Source organism: Choristoneura fumiferana, chromosome 13 (assembly GCF_025370935.1).
Source record: "Choristoneura fumiferana chromosome 13, NRCan_CFum_1, whole genome shotgun sequence".
Classification (NCBI taxonomy): Eukaryota; Metazoa; Arthropoda; class Insecta; order Lepidoptera; family Tortricidae; genus Choristoneura; species Choristoneura fumiferana.
Window position 1 is genome coordinate 4025073 of NC_133484.1, and position 16739 is coordinate 4041811.

The 16739-nt window shown below is 40.7% G+C and overlaps 2 protein-coding genes across 2 annotated transcripts in view; one reads left to right on the forward strand and one right to left on the reverse strand.

Moving 5' to 3' along the window:
- The window catches only part of Rap1 (RAS oncogene family member Rap1), a 1300-nt gene extending 50 nt beyond the window's left edge, over nucleotides 1–1250 (forward strand). Inside the window, exon 1 of the mRNA XM_074096743.1 lies at nucleotides 1–1250. This exon is cut by the window's left edge and continues 50 nt beyond it. Coding sequence (XP_073952844.1) covers nucleotides 264–821 — 558 coding nt within the window. The 5' untranslated portion in view covers nucleotides 1–263 and the 3' untranslated portion in view covers nucleotides 822–1250.
- A 384-nt stretch (nucleotides 1251–1634) lies between these two features.
- The window catches only part of Root (ciliary rootlet coiled-coil, rootletin), a 98553-nt gene continuing 83448 nt past the window's right edge, over nucleotides 1635–16739 (reverse strand). Inside the window, 9 exon segments of the mRNA XM_074096877.1 lie at nucleotides 1635–7307; nucleotides 8151–8160; nucleotides 8162–8274; nucleotides 10584–10754; nucleotides 11776–11939; nucleotides 13125–13251; nucleotides 13972–14089; nucleotides 14731–14875; nucleotides 15639–15867. Coding sequence (XP_073952978.1) covers nucleotides 7200–7307; nucleotides 8151–8160; nucleotides 8162–8274; nucleotides 10584–10754; nucleotides 11776–11939; nucleotides 13125–13251; nucleotides 13972–14089; nucleotides 14731–14875; nucleotides 15639–15867 — 1185 coding nt within the window. The 3' untranslated portion in view covers nucleotides 1635–7199.

Sequence of the window (16739 nt, forward strand, 5' to 3'; positions counted from 1 at the left end):
TATAAATAAACTACGAACAGCAAAAATATTTTTGGTTACGTTTTTTTGACTGTGACTGACCGTATGACACATTATACATAATCTATGGCAGTTGTTAGCTGTAGTCTGTGTAAGTGAGTGAGCCATCGCCCTGTTAACGGTGTCATGGCGGTTTAACTTGTTAAAACCCTTTTTTTTTGCAATAACTCTCTCGTTAATGTGCTTTTTATCGAGCTGAACATTGATTTCGTTAAACAAATTTACGTAAAACACAATAGCAAAAAATGCGCGAATACAAAATAGTCGTGTTAGGTAGCGGAGGCGTGGGAAAGTCCGCCCTCACAGTACAATTCGTACAAGGCATCTTCGTCGAGAAATACGACCCCACAATTGAAGACAGCTACAGGAAGCAAGTGGAGGTCGACGGACAGCAATGCATGCTCGAGATCCTGGACACGGCGGGCACGGAGCAGTTCACGGCGATGCGCGACTTGTACATGAAGAACGGACAAGGATTTGTGCTGGTGTATTCTATCACCGCGCAATCAACATTCAATGACCTGCAGGACTTGCGGGAACAGATCCTGCGAGTGAAAGACAAGGACGACGTGCCCATGGTACTGGTGGGCAACAAGTGCGACCTGGAGGCCGAGCGCGTGGTCGGCAAAGAGCAGGGACACAACCTCTCGCACCAGTTCAAGTCGTGCGCGTTCATGGAGACTTCCGCCAAGGCTAAGATCAACGTCAACGACGTCTTCTACGACCTAGTGCGACAGATCAACAAGAAAACGCCTGGTGAGGTCAGAAAAGTCAAGAAAGTAAGAACTTGCGTAATGTTGTAATTAGTTCGAGCCCCGGGAGCCTCCGACGCGACTAGGTATGACATGTTTAATAATTTTGAAAAACTTCTCAAACCCGGATCTGGCTCTTGCGGTTCCAAAAGTTAACTAGGTTGGGGTGGTCGAGCGTCGCTCGGTTGCCTGTAGCATTTTAAATGTGCATTTGTTGAGCTATAACATGACCAGTGCTATAGCGCGAGTGGAAAATGCACAGAATGTTGCAGATTAATACAAACTCCTATCCTGTAATTGTGTAGTTCACACTTTTTGGTCTTTGTAATGTTAGGACAAGTATTCAAATAGATTCTGTGTGTGTTTCACTCTAGAAAAAATTCCAATCGTAATGTGTGGATGCTATTAGGTTCAGAAGTAAATGAATATAGCAACAACAGTTGCGGTCAACCTGTGAGTTGAGCCGAGCCTGCGGGGAGTGCACTGTGATCCCAACCTGCTTCAATATTGTCTCTACTTTGAAAAAATCTCATATCTCAAATCAATAATATATGTCAACAAAATTGACCTTTGAAATAATGTTCATAAAGTTCACTTAGAAAAGTATCCATTTTGAGGTACGAGCTTTTTTCAAAGTATTGACGATATGTACTCTATTATTGTAATTCTGTAAAATAAGTTCTTGTTTATTTTATTACTTGTATTATTTAATTAAATGTATTGCAAAAGGCACTCCTCAACGACTTGTACTTGTAATCTCTATTTGAGCAAAATTCATTAGCCGGGTCTCCACTGAGCGAGCCGCTCGCGCGGAACGATTTGAGCCATGTGTAATCATGCTATTTGAGCTCAAAACGGCATTCACTGATAGGAATGGATTTTGTCAAATTAGTTTTGAATCAAACTCGCCAACATGCTATGTGCAGACAGTCTAGTCTTGTCAATTACAGTGAACAGGAAAACTGCAACAGCCTGTATTTGCCATAAGTTAAAATGTTCAAGGGCATGTAGCAATCATAATGCCTGGTAATGTATCATTGTCTTAATTTATTCTATTACAAGTTCTGTAGTTTAAATTTCTGTGGCATAAATTATGTGTAAATGACTTCATTAACATCAGAATAGCAATAATAAGTGCCAGATATTAGTGAAATTTGGTTATAAGTACGCCTCACTGTCTGGACCTAGCATATAGTGTAACATAATTCCTAGAATATTGTTCCAATAGTACTGAGTGAATGGAGCCCGACTTTGGAACAGCTCGGTGACGTGCGCCGGCCACGACGGGCCGGGAGCCCCAGCGGGCCTGAACCAGTGTGTAATGTTTAAATAATTAAGGATACATTAAATTTTTTCAGATATATTATTGTCTTGTTATATAATTCAAATGTATCGAAGGAAAGGTTGATAAGCGTCACCGTTAGGGATGGTGGGCTTGAACAATATGTATAGTGAGCCTCAGCGAACCTGCACCGCACTGCTGGCAGTTCTAAAACCCCTTGCTCTAAGAAATTGAACTCTAAAAAATTTATCGTTATTGAAGATGGAATAAAGGTTTATGATTACCAGCTCATGTAAATGTAATTACCGACCTATGTTTTGCTTCTATGGAACTTTGTTAAACAAACTAATTATAGGTGTTCCAATATTGTTACGGGATTAGATGTTTCCTCCATTCTCGTTTCTTTAAGTGTAAGGTTACTGCACAAGGATATTGGTAATGACTTCGATCTGAGTTGAATTATATTTTTTATATATATTGTGCAAATTAAGAACTTGTATATTTTTATCTTTTCAATCAATAATCGACATGTACAATAACTATTAATTTCTTTTTTGCAAATTTATCAATAAAACCAATTTTAAATTTATGCTTTGGCTTGATCTCTGTTCCGTATCATGTTTGTTTATACATTACTATGTAGCATTGTAAGGTATTTGCAAACAAATGCAGAATATTTTTACTGTAAATCAGTCTGGTGAGTGATGGATGCAACTGCCCTTTTCTATCTTATGTTATTTTCTATTAAACAAAAAATATTTCTAGACTGCAAATGCCACCACAATGCTATCAAGTCGGTATATAATCTCTGTGGGATCAAGCTCTTTGTTATGTGGCACAAACCAGACCAGAATTGATGTAATTGTTAGTATTTTTATTGTGCGACAGGACAGGGAGCGTGTCCCCGCCGCCCCTCATTGCGCGTGATTCATGCCCGCAGCGCTGCGCCAATCAAACGACACTTGGCTCGGAATTTTAATGGAATTTAATTGAATGAAACAACCGTTTACCATCTACAACTATTTTATTCATTGAATCAGTGTAAAAAAGTTTTATAAAATGTGTCCCACATCGTACAACACTAAATCAAACCGTAGGTACAAAATGCAGATACGTAAAAATAATGGCAGTGACGTGGCGGGCGTATGTCGACATTCTAGTAATATTAGAATTGACACAGTCCAGTGGAAATGAACACAATATGCCTAACTTAATCTAGGTACCTACTTACTCGATAACTAAGCAATCTAATCTATTATGCAAATAAGTGTCTGGTTACAAAGAGTTACGTTACACGACGGTACTGAAGGCGCAGCCCGGCCGTGAAACACGGTCTAACGCTTAGACCGAGTCCACTGCGGGCGCGCCGCACGTTCAAAACAAGACCTTAAATGCAACACTTATTGAAACTTGGACATTGAAAGCTCGTGGAATTGCCTAAAGCGAGATACAATGTGTGCTTCCTATTCGAGATAATGCATTGTATTGTACAATTTGTTTTTATCAAGTCGCAGGATCCTGGGCTGTGTGCGTGCGTTTATCTGTTTTACCTCGCAACGGGGTCATCCGCATCCCGGCGTTTCATTGGGTGATTTCTTTGTTATTAAAAGTTTAATGAGCTCGTTAACTGCATTGGTCGGCGAAAAAAATGGGTCGACGCATACCTAATGGATGCCGACTTATCTATACAAGTAATTTACTACACGATAATGTTCGTAAAATTACATTGATAAGCATTATCGTTTGTCGTGTTATTGCCATACTTAAAGGGAAGCTTCTGGATAGTATGATAGATTTTCAGTTCAATTCAGTATGGGTGCAAAACTACTAGAACGAGGCAGGATAATTTGGTGAATTATTCAGAGCAAGGGTACTCAAATACGTAGATTCTTAAGGAAAACCGCTGCGTTACGGGCAAATACCTACAGATTAATTCCTATTAAGTTAGACATCATACTATAAAGTTATGACACGCACATTATAAATTTATTTCCCAGGAAAAGCTTGATGAGTATGACGTATCTAAAGGATGTAAATATTGAACACTGAACATTAGAACTTTTACAGCTTAAATCTCCGACACAGGACATATGTATAAATGGTAATAGAAACATCTACCTTTATGCTTGACTAAAATGTGTTAGCAGTGAATATTTCTAACAAAATAAATAATACTGATACACTGGTAACTTACATCTAAATAAGGTACTAATTCAAGGCGGATGCTGCAACTAGTTTTATCTCTACAGACATTGAAGTTGAAGTGCATAGATTGTCAGTCATCTTAAGCTACATTAGGGCGATTGCACTTATGGACGGAATATTTTCTATGATCTATTTAGAATGTTCTCTTTATCAATATTATATAAAGTGAAGACAATAATTTAGGAAACTTTCGAGGAAATATCTAATAAGATTTAAGTTACATTTCTCTGTCCATCTTTGAAATATTCTATGAAGATAATAATTTAGGAAACTTTTTTGGAAACGTAACAATACTAATAAGGGAAGGCACCCAAATATCCGGCTCCGATTCGATATATTTTGTTTATATTATTATAATGTTAGAGAGTAGTCTAAAACTCATAATTTTATAGCTGCCCAATCTCAAGCTATTGGGAATTCCCAAAGTAATAAAAAGTGACTAAATTCTCTAACTTCTGTAGGTAGTAGTTTTGTTTAAGCAAATTACTAGTTAGTGACTGGTTTGATGCAAAAAAATGTGTGTTATTTTAAACTACACTCTAATATTATCAAAATAAATTGGAGCTGGCAGTTTCCTTATAAGTTAAACTACTGTATAGTAGAAATATTCTAACCTCATTATAAGTAAATAAATATTAAAAAAAACTTAGTTTCTAATAAAAATCTCTGAGACTAGAACGTGCTTTTGAGTCATAGGCGTAAAAACAAATTTCCGGTACTTCCGGCTGACCTTCGTGACTCGAGTCACCGGTCAAGATGACTCATGACTGTTATCAAACAAATCATTGCGACGTCATTTTCATCTTTAGTCATAGAAGTTATTTTCTTAACGCTACGCAATCTCAAGGCTATTGCAGATCTAGTATACGCATTTTTCTCGCTTTGCTCATGTCGTCCCTTTCCTGTTAGGGAAGTTGGCAAAAGACACACTGACCGACAAGTTAGTAACGCGCGTTGGAAAAACAGTGCAAAAATGGTACATTTCGCTAGGTTAATAACTCAGTCGAAGTAAATAGTGTTATTAGCTACTTTATATCGCTGGATTCTTTAACAGACTAACCCCGTGTTTCACCATCCATTGATTAAATTTTTTTGAGGGATAAATGTGATGCCGTCTTTGTTTGTTTTGTTTGAATAGACGGAGACGGCATCACATTTATCCGTCAAATAAAATTAATCAATTGGTGGTGGAACAGCCCCTAAGTTTGAATGAAAATTGTAGTTTATGGACCGAGCCATGTCCATTAGAACGGAAAAGTTTTTTTTAATTCTGTTAAAAATGCGTACACATTCGTGACGATTGACAGTAAACTTGAATTTTTACAGTGACAAACTTAGAATTTCACTGGCGTGGCGCTTAAGTTCATTTTAATATTAAAAATGTGCAAAACACTCTATTTTCCTAACATTCCAGGACTATCATGGTTGCAAAACATTCTTGGCTCCTTATTCAAGTACTCATCCGTTTTTTATTGCTTTTGTTTACGTTTTTAATGCTACATTCTCTGGTTCCCAAGCTCTTACATTCATTGCTGTGCATTTTTTAGAGTACAATCTTACACCAACCCTCTAAAAGTGGAGCTGAAAAGTCAATAAAGATATCTCTCTAATCTAAACAATTACACCCGAGGACCGAAGTTCTTATTACCGGCTCTAGCCCTTGATCAAGGTAGAGTGAGATTGTCAAGGGTGACACTTTCCTGGCCCGGATAATACCGACATGGAATCACCGGCCCTGTTTTTCGTGTACACGCCCCCATAGAAGCTCATTTCAGTTTCTATGGGCGTGTACACAAAAAACAGGGTCGGTATTATTCGGGCCGGAATAGAGTGTCACCCATTGTCAACACCGCTTCCGCGGCTGTCACTCAACAAGAGCCATCAATAGTTATTTGTGTCACAAGGGAGCAAAATGGTGTATTTACGGCGAGGGCGTACATTGAATCTAGAATGTAGCGAGGGATTCTAAAGTAGAATCCTGAGCGTAAGATTCAAGCCCAAGATAAAAATAATTTTGCTCCCGAGTAGCTCATACAACTTTTCACACCAAGCATTAAGAAACTTGAAAAAATAATAATTCTAAATATTATTAAAGAACAACCAGCATAGAAACATAGCGTGGCTTTACAATTGTCAACTTCAAAAAATGGCATTTGCAATAAAACACTTAGAAAAGCCTTGAACAGAAAAGTTGCTCTTTGCTCCCTCTCGTCAGGGAGGAAAAGTTACTTTTCTGAAAGAGAGGTGTGAAAAAGTTTATATCGCACTGGAAACTGGTCCCCCTTGCTATCTCGCACCTAGAGCGACCTCTCCTCTTGGTCTACCCCAGGGCCGACGCTGTGTTCCGGCCCGAAGAGGGTTGAAAATAGTGTTACAAAACTTCCAAGAGACGAAAGGCATGTAATATGGATTACTCGCAGTAGTTTATTTAGCTCCTCTTTTGGACTAATAATTCTCCTCTTTGTGTACTGCCAAAGGAACTACTGCGAATTGTCAGGAATGGAGGAGTAAAATGACTTTATTTTATCTCTATGGTTAGACTGGATATTTACTGCAATAGGTTTTATCATGGACGCCAAAGGACACGTTCCTGTCCGGGCGCGTTTTAGCGTAGGTACAAGTATTTAGAAGTACCTACGGCGACTCAAAACGTTAGTAGTATGAAGGGAAGTTTTACTCGTAGGTACCTATACCTCATGGGTTTCTAAATTTCATTTATTCACGTATTTCCGATACGCTTTCTTACCTAACTACGTATTTTACCTATTGAGTGGCGTACTCGTAATACTCGAGAACCTAGTATTTTTGTGGATGCGTACTCAGAAGACAGGGTACGCATTGGCGTAGTACGTCTCGCTTCTACCTGGCGGTACACGCAATGGACAGAGAACACTGCCTGCTGGCGTCTACTTCGTGGCCAGATGATGATGATGATGGGTGGTTTATTTGGAGCTGTCATAGCTATCGTTGAGCGGCGGGAGACTGTGCGCCAGCGTGCTGTCCAACTTGCGGGCTTCGTGCTCCAGCGTGTATGAATCCAGCGCTGGGTCCTACGAAATTAGATTAATATTTAAGTCTACTTGTATAAAGTTCCGCCGCAACGGCTTGGCGGATGTGGTTAATGTACGAACGAGTATTTGTCGACCCCGAATGTACAATAACGGAGCCACCATAGTCAGGATTTACTGTCATTCGTGCAAATGGAAAATCGTCCACTTGAATTGGAACTAAAATGAATACCATCCAAGGTGAATTTTGTCAAAATGTGCTAAAAAATATTGACCTATTATACCCAAATTTATTTTCGCTGTAAATTATTTAAATACGAATTGAATATTGTCCATTAAAATTAGGAGCAAAATTAATTACACAACAAGTAAATGTCTAAATCAAAGCCAAAACTTAATTTGTAGGCACAAATGATGTTTTAATGTTTATTTGGGCACAAACGGTACATGGTTCTTAAAAATAAACAAATTACAATTTACATAAACCAATAAAGCTGCCACCACTTGCACCACTGATTTCGGGTGGAACATATTTACAATTGGTCATTATTTCTGAGTGTACCTATTTAAATACAAGAGGCCGGTTTTTTCGGCATTGTATAAAATTTTACTATTTTTTTTTATCATCGGAAAATATTCTATTTTCAACGATATCCAGGCTGGACAGTCACCTCGTTGATCCGTATTATTGCGAGTTGGCCATTTTCCATTTGCACCGACCGAACGACAGTGAATCATAGAGTAATTACTGGCACTTGACATCTTACCTCTAGGTTGGCACGCATCTGCAATACCTGGTGTTGCAGTTGTCTATGGGCGGTGGTGATCTTTACCATCAGGAGACCACTTGCTTTGCCATCCAGTCGAATAAAAAAAAAGCAAGACCTGCGAGACGGCGCCCGAGGGCGGAGCGGAGTCGCTGCACGTCGCGCGCGGCCCGCCCGCTGCGCGCCACGTAGCTCTGCCGGCGGCGGATCTCCGCTGACAGCTGCGACCGGAGCTGGGCCGCCTGCGCAAAATGAGGGTTTATTGACATGCGAAACATCGCTAGATGGCGTTAGAGGCCATCCGTAAAGTATGTCATTCCAATTTTGACCATTTTTAGCTACCTCCCACCCCTTGTCACACGTAGGACATATCATATAAGCCGACGTCCACTGTTGTACATAGGCCTCCCCCATAGACCTCCAGTTGCCTCGGTTAGAAGCGGCTTGCATCCACCGTGAACCCGCGACTTTAACCAGGTCATCAGTCCATCTCGTTGGTGGACTCCACTCGAGAACCTTTCGGCCCCAGCGACCATCTGTTCTCCGTGCTATATGGCCTGCCCATTGCCACTTCAACGAGCTAATTCGCTTGGCTATGGCACACGTAGGTACTGCTATGAAAATTGCAATTATTTTGTTCCTATGTCACAAACCACCTGACTTACTATGAAACTTATGTTTTTGAAAGACCTATCCAACGATACCCAACAACACTGGTTTAACAGGGGAGGAATACCTACCATTATTTTTATTTCAATAATTTTACTAACTTATCGGCGTAGTGTACACCGGTATACCTACCTACTTATGTAAAGCTATAGCTTTCTAGAAGGTACTCAGTATCTAAGTTAAGCGGTGGACGGACGGACATTGCGAAACTGTAAGGGTTCTTTGTAAAACTACAAAACCCTAAAAAAGGGGTCCTATATCAAACTTATGTCTGAATAACCAACGTAACATGACCTCGCACATGAGATAAATAATCTAAACGACAAATCAAAAGCTACAACAATGCTATATAGCTTCCCTAAACAATTATAGCGTAAAATATACAAAAAAGCCTTTGTTCATCCACATTGTTAAACCAGAAAGGAGGGACATATTTTTTCATAACTACATTGTTTTTATAATCAACAATAATAGCAAATATTTTTAATTCGTCACCATCATAATTTACCGCCTACAATGGGTATTTTTTTTATTTAAGCCGTGGTGGCCTAGCGGTTTGACCTATCGCCTCTCAAACAGAGGGTCGTGGGTTCAAACCCCGGCTCGCACCTCTGAGTTTTTCCAAATTCATGTGCGGAATTACGTTATTAAAATTTACCACGAGCTTTGCGGTGAAGGAAAACATCGTGAGGAAACCTGTACAAACCTGCGAAGCAATTCAATGGTGCGTGTGAAGTTCCCAATCCGCACTGGCCGCGTGGGACTATAGCCCAAGCCCTCTTGTTCTGAGAGGAGGCCTGTGCCCAGCAGTGGGACGTATATAGGCTGGGATGATGATGATGATGGGTATTTTTGTACTCGTCTAAAAAAGGGAATACCTACCTATACTTGGTTTGGATAGGTATTTAACTAAATGTAAACAAAACAACGTCAAATCTAAAGTTTTACATTTCTATAATGAAATACACTAGTTTAGTATGTATTACAATGATAGATAAGTAAAATGCCTAAAATCCTTGAATTTACCAAATCTGGCAGCTGAAGTTTGTTTACATTTAGTTAAATACCTATCCAAACCAAGTACAGGTCAAAGGCGAAGCTAAAAAACTATTCCGTGCAAAGTAGGTACGGTCTAAACATTTGAAAGAAAGAAAAACATTTATTCGTGACAGTTTTTACAAATAAAAGAAAAAGAAAAAAGGAAATAAATTTTGTCACGAAATGGTCCCAACTCAGCATGATGTCAACCTTGCGGCCGAGGCTGGTCTTCCGTTGGAACCATTTAAGATTTGCTTTTGTCCTATCTCGTAGCCAGATTCGATAGCTAGCTACGAAATGGGAATTGTGCTTGTGCTTTCCCATCTTCTAGCTAGTTACCAAATGGGAACGATTTTCCCATCTCGTAGCCATAGATTTGGTAGCTAGCTACGACATGGGAATCTGCTTTCCCATTGTAGCTAGCCACCAAGCTTTCCGATATTGGGTTAATTATATAACTTTTTCTTGTTTGTTATTCTGTCACGTTGTCCAAGAGACAACAGTACCTAACAGTTTCTTTAAAGAAAACTGTTATTATAAGCTACTAATGTGCTTAGATGTTCCATTAAATAATGAACTTGTAACTTCGACAAAAAAGTACGCTATTTACATCATGTTTTATACATTATAGACATAGAAACTCATAGAGTTGTCCAGGGGACAAAAACGACCGAACGGATTTTAATAACATTTAGCTAAGAACTACCTCAAGAAAACTCTTTCACGTAAAAAGCCGCATCGAAATCGGTCAATCCGTTTGGGAGCTACGATGCAATAGACAGAAAGACAGGCATTGGCGTCAAACTTATAACACCCCTCTTTTGCGTTAGGGGTTAAATCATACCTGGTTTTCTAGCCTTATGATCTGCTGCCGGTGGGACGCCTCTCGCGCCTCCAGCAGCCGCTCGGCCTGCAGTGCTGCTTGGCGGTAGCGCTCGACGTCCTCTCGCCGGCTGGGCGAGACGGAAGACAGGTCGCTGAGGTAGCGGGAGCGGGCCAGCTTCAACTCTGCCTCCTAGGAACAAGTTTGATACTGACCGACTGACTTACTGATTGATCGACTGAACAGGCTAGATTAGTCAGTCAGTAAGATTTTCCAAAAAATGCGTTTTTTTTTGTTAATTTTACAAAAAAATATGGACATTCCGGCTTTGCTCGGGACTCCGTCTGCGTAGAATTTGTTTATCGCTATCCTGCAAGAATATGCAATTTTCCGGGATAAAGGCAATATTTTTCCTTCCTCGAGATTCAAACTATCTGCATAGCGAATTTCATCTAAATGACGGTTTTCACAGAGGCGAAATGTCGCTAGATGGCGTTAGTATCGTTTTGCTTGCGATTGGGTCATTTAGTTATTTTTCATCACACTTGCTCGTAAACAGTGTCATAACATGCAGGCTACCTTGGTTGCAACCCCCCAAATAAAACCCTCGACCTTAATGTGCTTGTCATGAAGCCCGTGGTCGGTAAATGAGTCATTGCGCGTACTAATTTTCTTGTCATGAAGCCCAAGGACGGTAAATGAGTCCGGGCCCGTACTGATGGTGCTGCGCATGGCGTAGCAGCAGGACTACATGCACACGCGGCTCAGGCACATGCTGAGGGAGGGGGAGGGCGACGCTGCCAAGAGCGCAGCCTAAGGTATCGCCAATATTTGGAACAATTATATTGTTTCTTTTAGAAATAAAAAAAATACTCGCAAATGTGATGAAAAACATTGTATGTCGCACGGGCGGTACTAGAATTACGAACATCGACTCATTAAAGCCCTCAGTCTTCGACTTCGGGCTTCTAATAGACTCTCGTTCGTAATTCCTTATTTACCGCCCTTAAGACACAATGTACTATAACCAATCACGAGCAAACTTCAAACGGACCTCACGATACTAACGCCATCTAGCGAAATTTCGCCTCTGTGAAAACCCTCATTGGTTCAGCGGTTTGAGTGTGAAGAGGTAACAGACAGACAGGCATACTTTCGCATCTATAATATTAGTTTGGATGTGCAGAGAACGGATAAAAAAATCAAGAATAACCTTATCAGTGAGTTCCTTCTCCATGCGTCGTATCTTCATTCTCAGCTCCCTATTCTCGAGCTCCAGTAGACTCAGTTCAGCGGTGAAGCTCTTGTCTTTGCCCGCGCTCAAGTTAGAGTCCTTTGTCGGCAGGTAGCGCATCGAGTCTTTCGTTGAGTCTGGGCCTAAAATGTAATAACATGCAGCTGTTGAAGTGAGGTTTATTCGCACACATTTTTAGTGGTCAAATTGATTGAGAATGCTAATTTCCTCTCTTTCTACAACCACCTCACACTGATAGGGTTGACAGATGTAAGTAGTGATTACGTTTACGACCGTGCCACTAGACAACAGGCAGGTATTTGCACTAAATTAATTTCGAAAAACTCAGACATGCTCGAATTTAAAACCATGCTTGAGTGGGCATAGGTCAAACCATGGCCACAATGACTGTTAGATTACAGAAGTTATTCGTTATCTAAAATTATTCCTATTATCTTAGAGGCTCTATACATGGCAAGATTCGTCTACAATTCGTCGTTACAAACCGGTCGGAACGACCGATCGACAGTGTATGTCAATATCGGCAACAAAAACGACCTAGTACCAAAAAAATTGCTTAAAGTGGCTCCGAAGCGGTAACGTTCCGTGTGCTCTGCCTACCCCATTTGGGAATACAGGCGTGATGTTTGTGTGTGTGTGTGCTACCAGCGAGTACTCGGCTATTTTGACCATATCGCTCGAAGGGAGTCAGACAACCTCGAGAAACTGATTGTGCTAGGCAAGATAGAGGGAAAACCAACCAACCCGATGGTCGGATCAAATTAAGGCGATCACGGGGCTCACTTTGCCTGCAGCTCTGAAACGGCCCGAGGACAGAGTGGTGGAAGCAGTTCGTCAACGTCTCCGTAAAGGCTTATCAAGACGGGCACGACCTTCAGAAATGAAGAATACATAGTACATTTGCAGGTGATAGGACCTTGTGAAAGGTCCGCCCGGGTTGCTACCACCATCTCGCTCGCTAATCCTGCCGTGAAGCAGCAGTGCTTGCACTGTTGTGTTTCGGCGTAGAGAGTAAGGCAGCCGGTGAAATTGCTGGCACTTGAGGTACCCCTGGCGTTGCAGATGTTTATGGCGGTGGTGATCTATTACCTGAAAGCGCTGGTAGTTTAAAAAAATGACGTGTAAAAGTGCCCATTGCAGCCTATTTACTGAATAAATCATTTGAATTTGAATTTGAATTACCATCAGGAGACCCACTTGCTCGTTTGCCATCCAGACGAATAAAAAAAAATCGAAGCGACCGATCGCAACGATTGATCGAAGCGATCTTGCCATATAATAATATGGAGCCCCTTATGGTTGGTTACCTGAATCCAAATCTGAGTAGTAAACACTCTTCTCAGTCCGGTCGTGGCTCTTGCTGCGTAGCGCCGTCGTGCGGTTGAGACGGCGATCTGCTTCCATCTTCCTCATTGACTCTTGTAGGGCATCGTTCTGAATCAATTACGATAACGGTTATTCATACCACATCACATCTCGGCCTATCCCACTGCAGGGCTTGGGATATAGTTCGCAAATAATAGCAATTGCGGCTAGCTTGCTTACATGGTGGTTAGTGCGCGCTTGTGAAGAGAAGAAAATGCAGTATGCACTTAAAACGCCAGTTTAAACAATGTTATTAGATTCGTGAGAAAAAGGAAAAAGGTATAGAGTTTACAAAAAGAGACACACGTAGCACGGCGTCGGTCGTACTGCGCGGGGGCTGCGGGAACGTATTATTGGATCGTCCACGCACCATGGAATTATCCGGGATAAAAACTATCTTATGTCCTTCTCCGGGACCCCACTAAGTTTGAGTACAGTCAAGTGCAAAAATAAGTATCTATTCGAACCACTCAAAAATATGCTACTACGGCCTTATTGCGTCGGAATAAGAGTCTGTAGTACTTCATCATCATCATCATCATCAGCCGGAAGACGTCCACTGCTGGACAAAGGCCTCCCCCTTAGAACGCCACAGTGAACGACAACTCGCCACTTGCATCCACCGGTTTCCCGCCGCTGTAGTACTTATTTTGGAACTTTGAATAAGTTCATATTTTTACACTTGACTGTACACCAAATTTCATCAAAATGGGTTTAGACGTGATGAGGTAAAAATAAACATAGAGACTTACAAACTTTCGCATTTATATTATTAGCGGGATCACTTGCCTTGGCTTTGAGCTCTGATCGCTCTCTCTGCAGCGCGTGAAGCTCTCGCTCTAACTCGCTGTCCGCGCTCTCCTTCCCGTCCCAAGTCGTCATACGCAGCTGGGACTCCAAGCCCGACCTGTACACGGTACGATTATACATTTAACGAGCAACTAGACTACTGGCCCTATACTACGAACTGCAAAATTCGTATCGTGCCGTCCCGCTGACGCTAATATTATTTAATACGAGAGTGAGAGGGACGGTACGATACGAAATTCGAATTTCGTAGTAGCCCCCCTGGACTACTAATGTTTACCCGCAGAGTAGAAATTGAAAATCCGGGAAATTCGCAAAAATTATATTGTGATGTTCATAAACGTTGAATTAATAACAACTGTGCCAAGCTACATGACTCTAAATACAGCGGTCGAGATTTAAAAAAATATCCCGATCGCGTGGGGATATCGTGATAAAAGTACTCTTATGTGTTTTTGCGGCGGCTTTATGTGTGCATTATTAAAAAGTGCGAGCGAGAGATCCGAACACCTCCCAAGAGCGAGCGACAGGCTCAAAAACTGAGTTTTATAGCCCCAGAACTCAGATAAAGACGCTTGTATTGATGAAAAACTCAAGTAAATAACCTGTTGTATGTACCGTCAAGGACTTTAGTTCATGTGCCACCATGGAATCTTTTCAAAGGAAAAGTCATTACGATTTTCCTTGTTAATTAATGCGATGTCACTATGACGTTACGGTGAAAAGGTTGAAAGCACGTACCTCTGGACCTCGACATTGGCCAGCTGGTTGGTGAGGCGATGCACCTGGTCCTCTAGAGTGCAATTCAACCGCTTCAACTCAACGAGCGCTGACTTAGCACTTTCCAGCTTCTCGCTGAGCACGCGACGCTCGTTCTCGCAGTTTGCTGTAATTAAATTAATTAATAAATATCACGGGACACTTGACACCAATTGACCTAGTCCCAAAGTAAACAAAGCTTATTTTATGGGTACTGGGCAACGGATAAACGTGTACTTAAATAGATAGGTACATACTTAAATTATACATTTAAAACACCCAATATTCGAGGACAAACACACAACTACACGTAAAAAAACCTGACTGACTTTTTAAAGTTCCGTAGCCAAAAAAAGGAACCCTTTTAGTTTCGCCATGTCTGTCTTGTCTGTCTGTCCGTCCGCGGCTTTACTCAGGGACTATCAATGCTAGAAAGCTGTAATGTTGGACGAATATTATATGTAAACTATGCCGTCAAAATTGTACAATAAAAAAATCAAAAAAAAAATTTTAGTGTACCTCCATAGACGTAAAGTGGGGGTGATTTTTTTTCTCATCCAACCTTGCATCATTGGATAGGTCTTTTAAAACCATTAGGGGGTTGCTAAAACGATTTTTCAATTCAGTGATATGTTTGCAAAATATGCAACTTTAAAGTGCAAATTTTCATTATAATCGAGCGTCCTCCCCACTCTAAAATCTAAACCAGTGGGTGGAAAATTAAAAAAATCAGGATGGTAGTAAGTATATCATACTTAATTCCCGATAGTATTTTTTCGTAATGGCTACGGAACCCTATTACACATAAATAGGCTTGCTTTTGACCACAATCACGCCTGATGTTACCATCATCAATTACTATGTAAAAAAAAACCAGATGTATAACTTACCACAATTCTTCTGGAGCTGCCTCAACTTGTCGAAGGCGTTTTGCTCATTGTTCTTAGCCTCGTTGAGCATTCGCTGAGTCTTGCTCAACTCAGCTCTGAGGTCGCTCTCGGCAGTAGCCGCCTTCTGTAAGGAGGTGGACAGCTGTTCCACGGTCCCCTTGAGAGACGTGCAGCGGTCTTCGAGGGATGCTATTGTACGGCAATAGCCTTCGCAGCGCTCTTGGAGTTTCTGCAGAATGGCATTAGGAAGAACGTAAGTACAGTCATCCCAGCACTAATATCTGATAGTACAAAGCGTGCATAAATATCTGATATGACTCTATTTCTAGGGCCGGTAGGATGTCAGATATTTTTGTACGCTCTGCTGTGGCAGATATTATGCAGGTGTAATCCGTTTCTATCGTGAAAATTCAGAACACAGGCAGCATTCAGAAGTCATCTACTTCCGAATGCTGCAGACGTGTCTATGAATTTTTATTAGTAAATGAATAAGGTAGGTACCATCAGCCAAATATAATGGTCTACCACCCTTAAGTTGATAATCGTTTGCACGTCATAAAACAATAATGGCAATAGACGTGTCTGTCAACTTGAAAGTTCGACTTTAGCGACATATTCATTTGATAAGAACTTATTTAAAAATTGATAGACCAGACCACTTATTTGGCTGATGGTACGGTTAAGGACTATAATTCATGAGCCACCATGGGACCATTTCACAGTAAACGTCATAGTGACATTGCATTAATTAACACAGAAAATTGTAATGACTTTTCCTTTGAAAAGTTTCCATGGTGGCTCATGAATAAAGGGCGGATAATGGAAACAATACGGTGACGAAATCATAAGATGGATAAGACTTTTATTAAACTTCGATAAATATTTTTTGTACAAAATAATGTTCCTAATAATGGTGAACGCACCTCTTACATCTGTAGATGTAAACCGGTCATTTTCCCTACACAAGTGGATAGTGAACTATAAAAGGAATGCACTAAAAATATGTAATATAGAAAAAATACGATTATTTACTACAACATTAAAATTATTTAACTATTTTTCAATTATGTTCTCTTTTTAAACTAATTGTAGTCATATCCA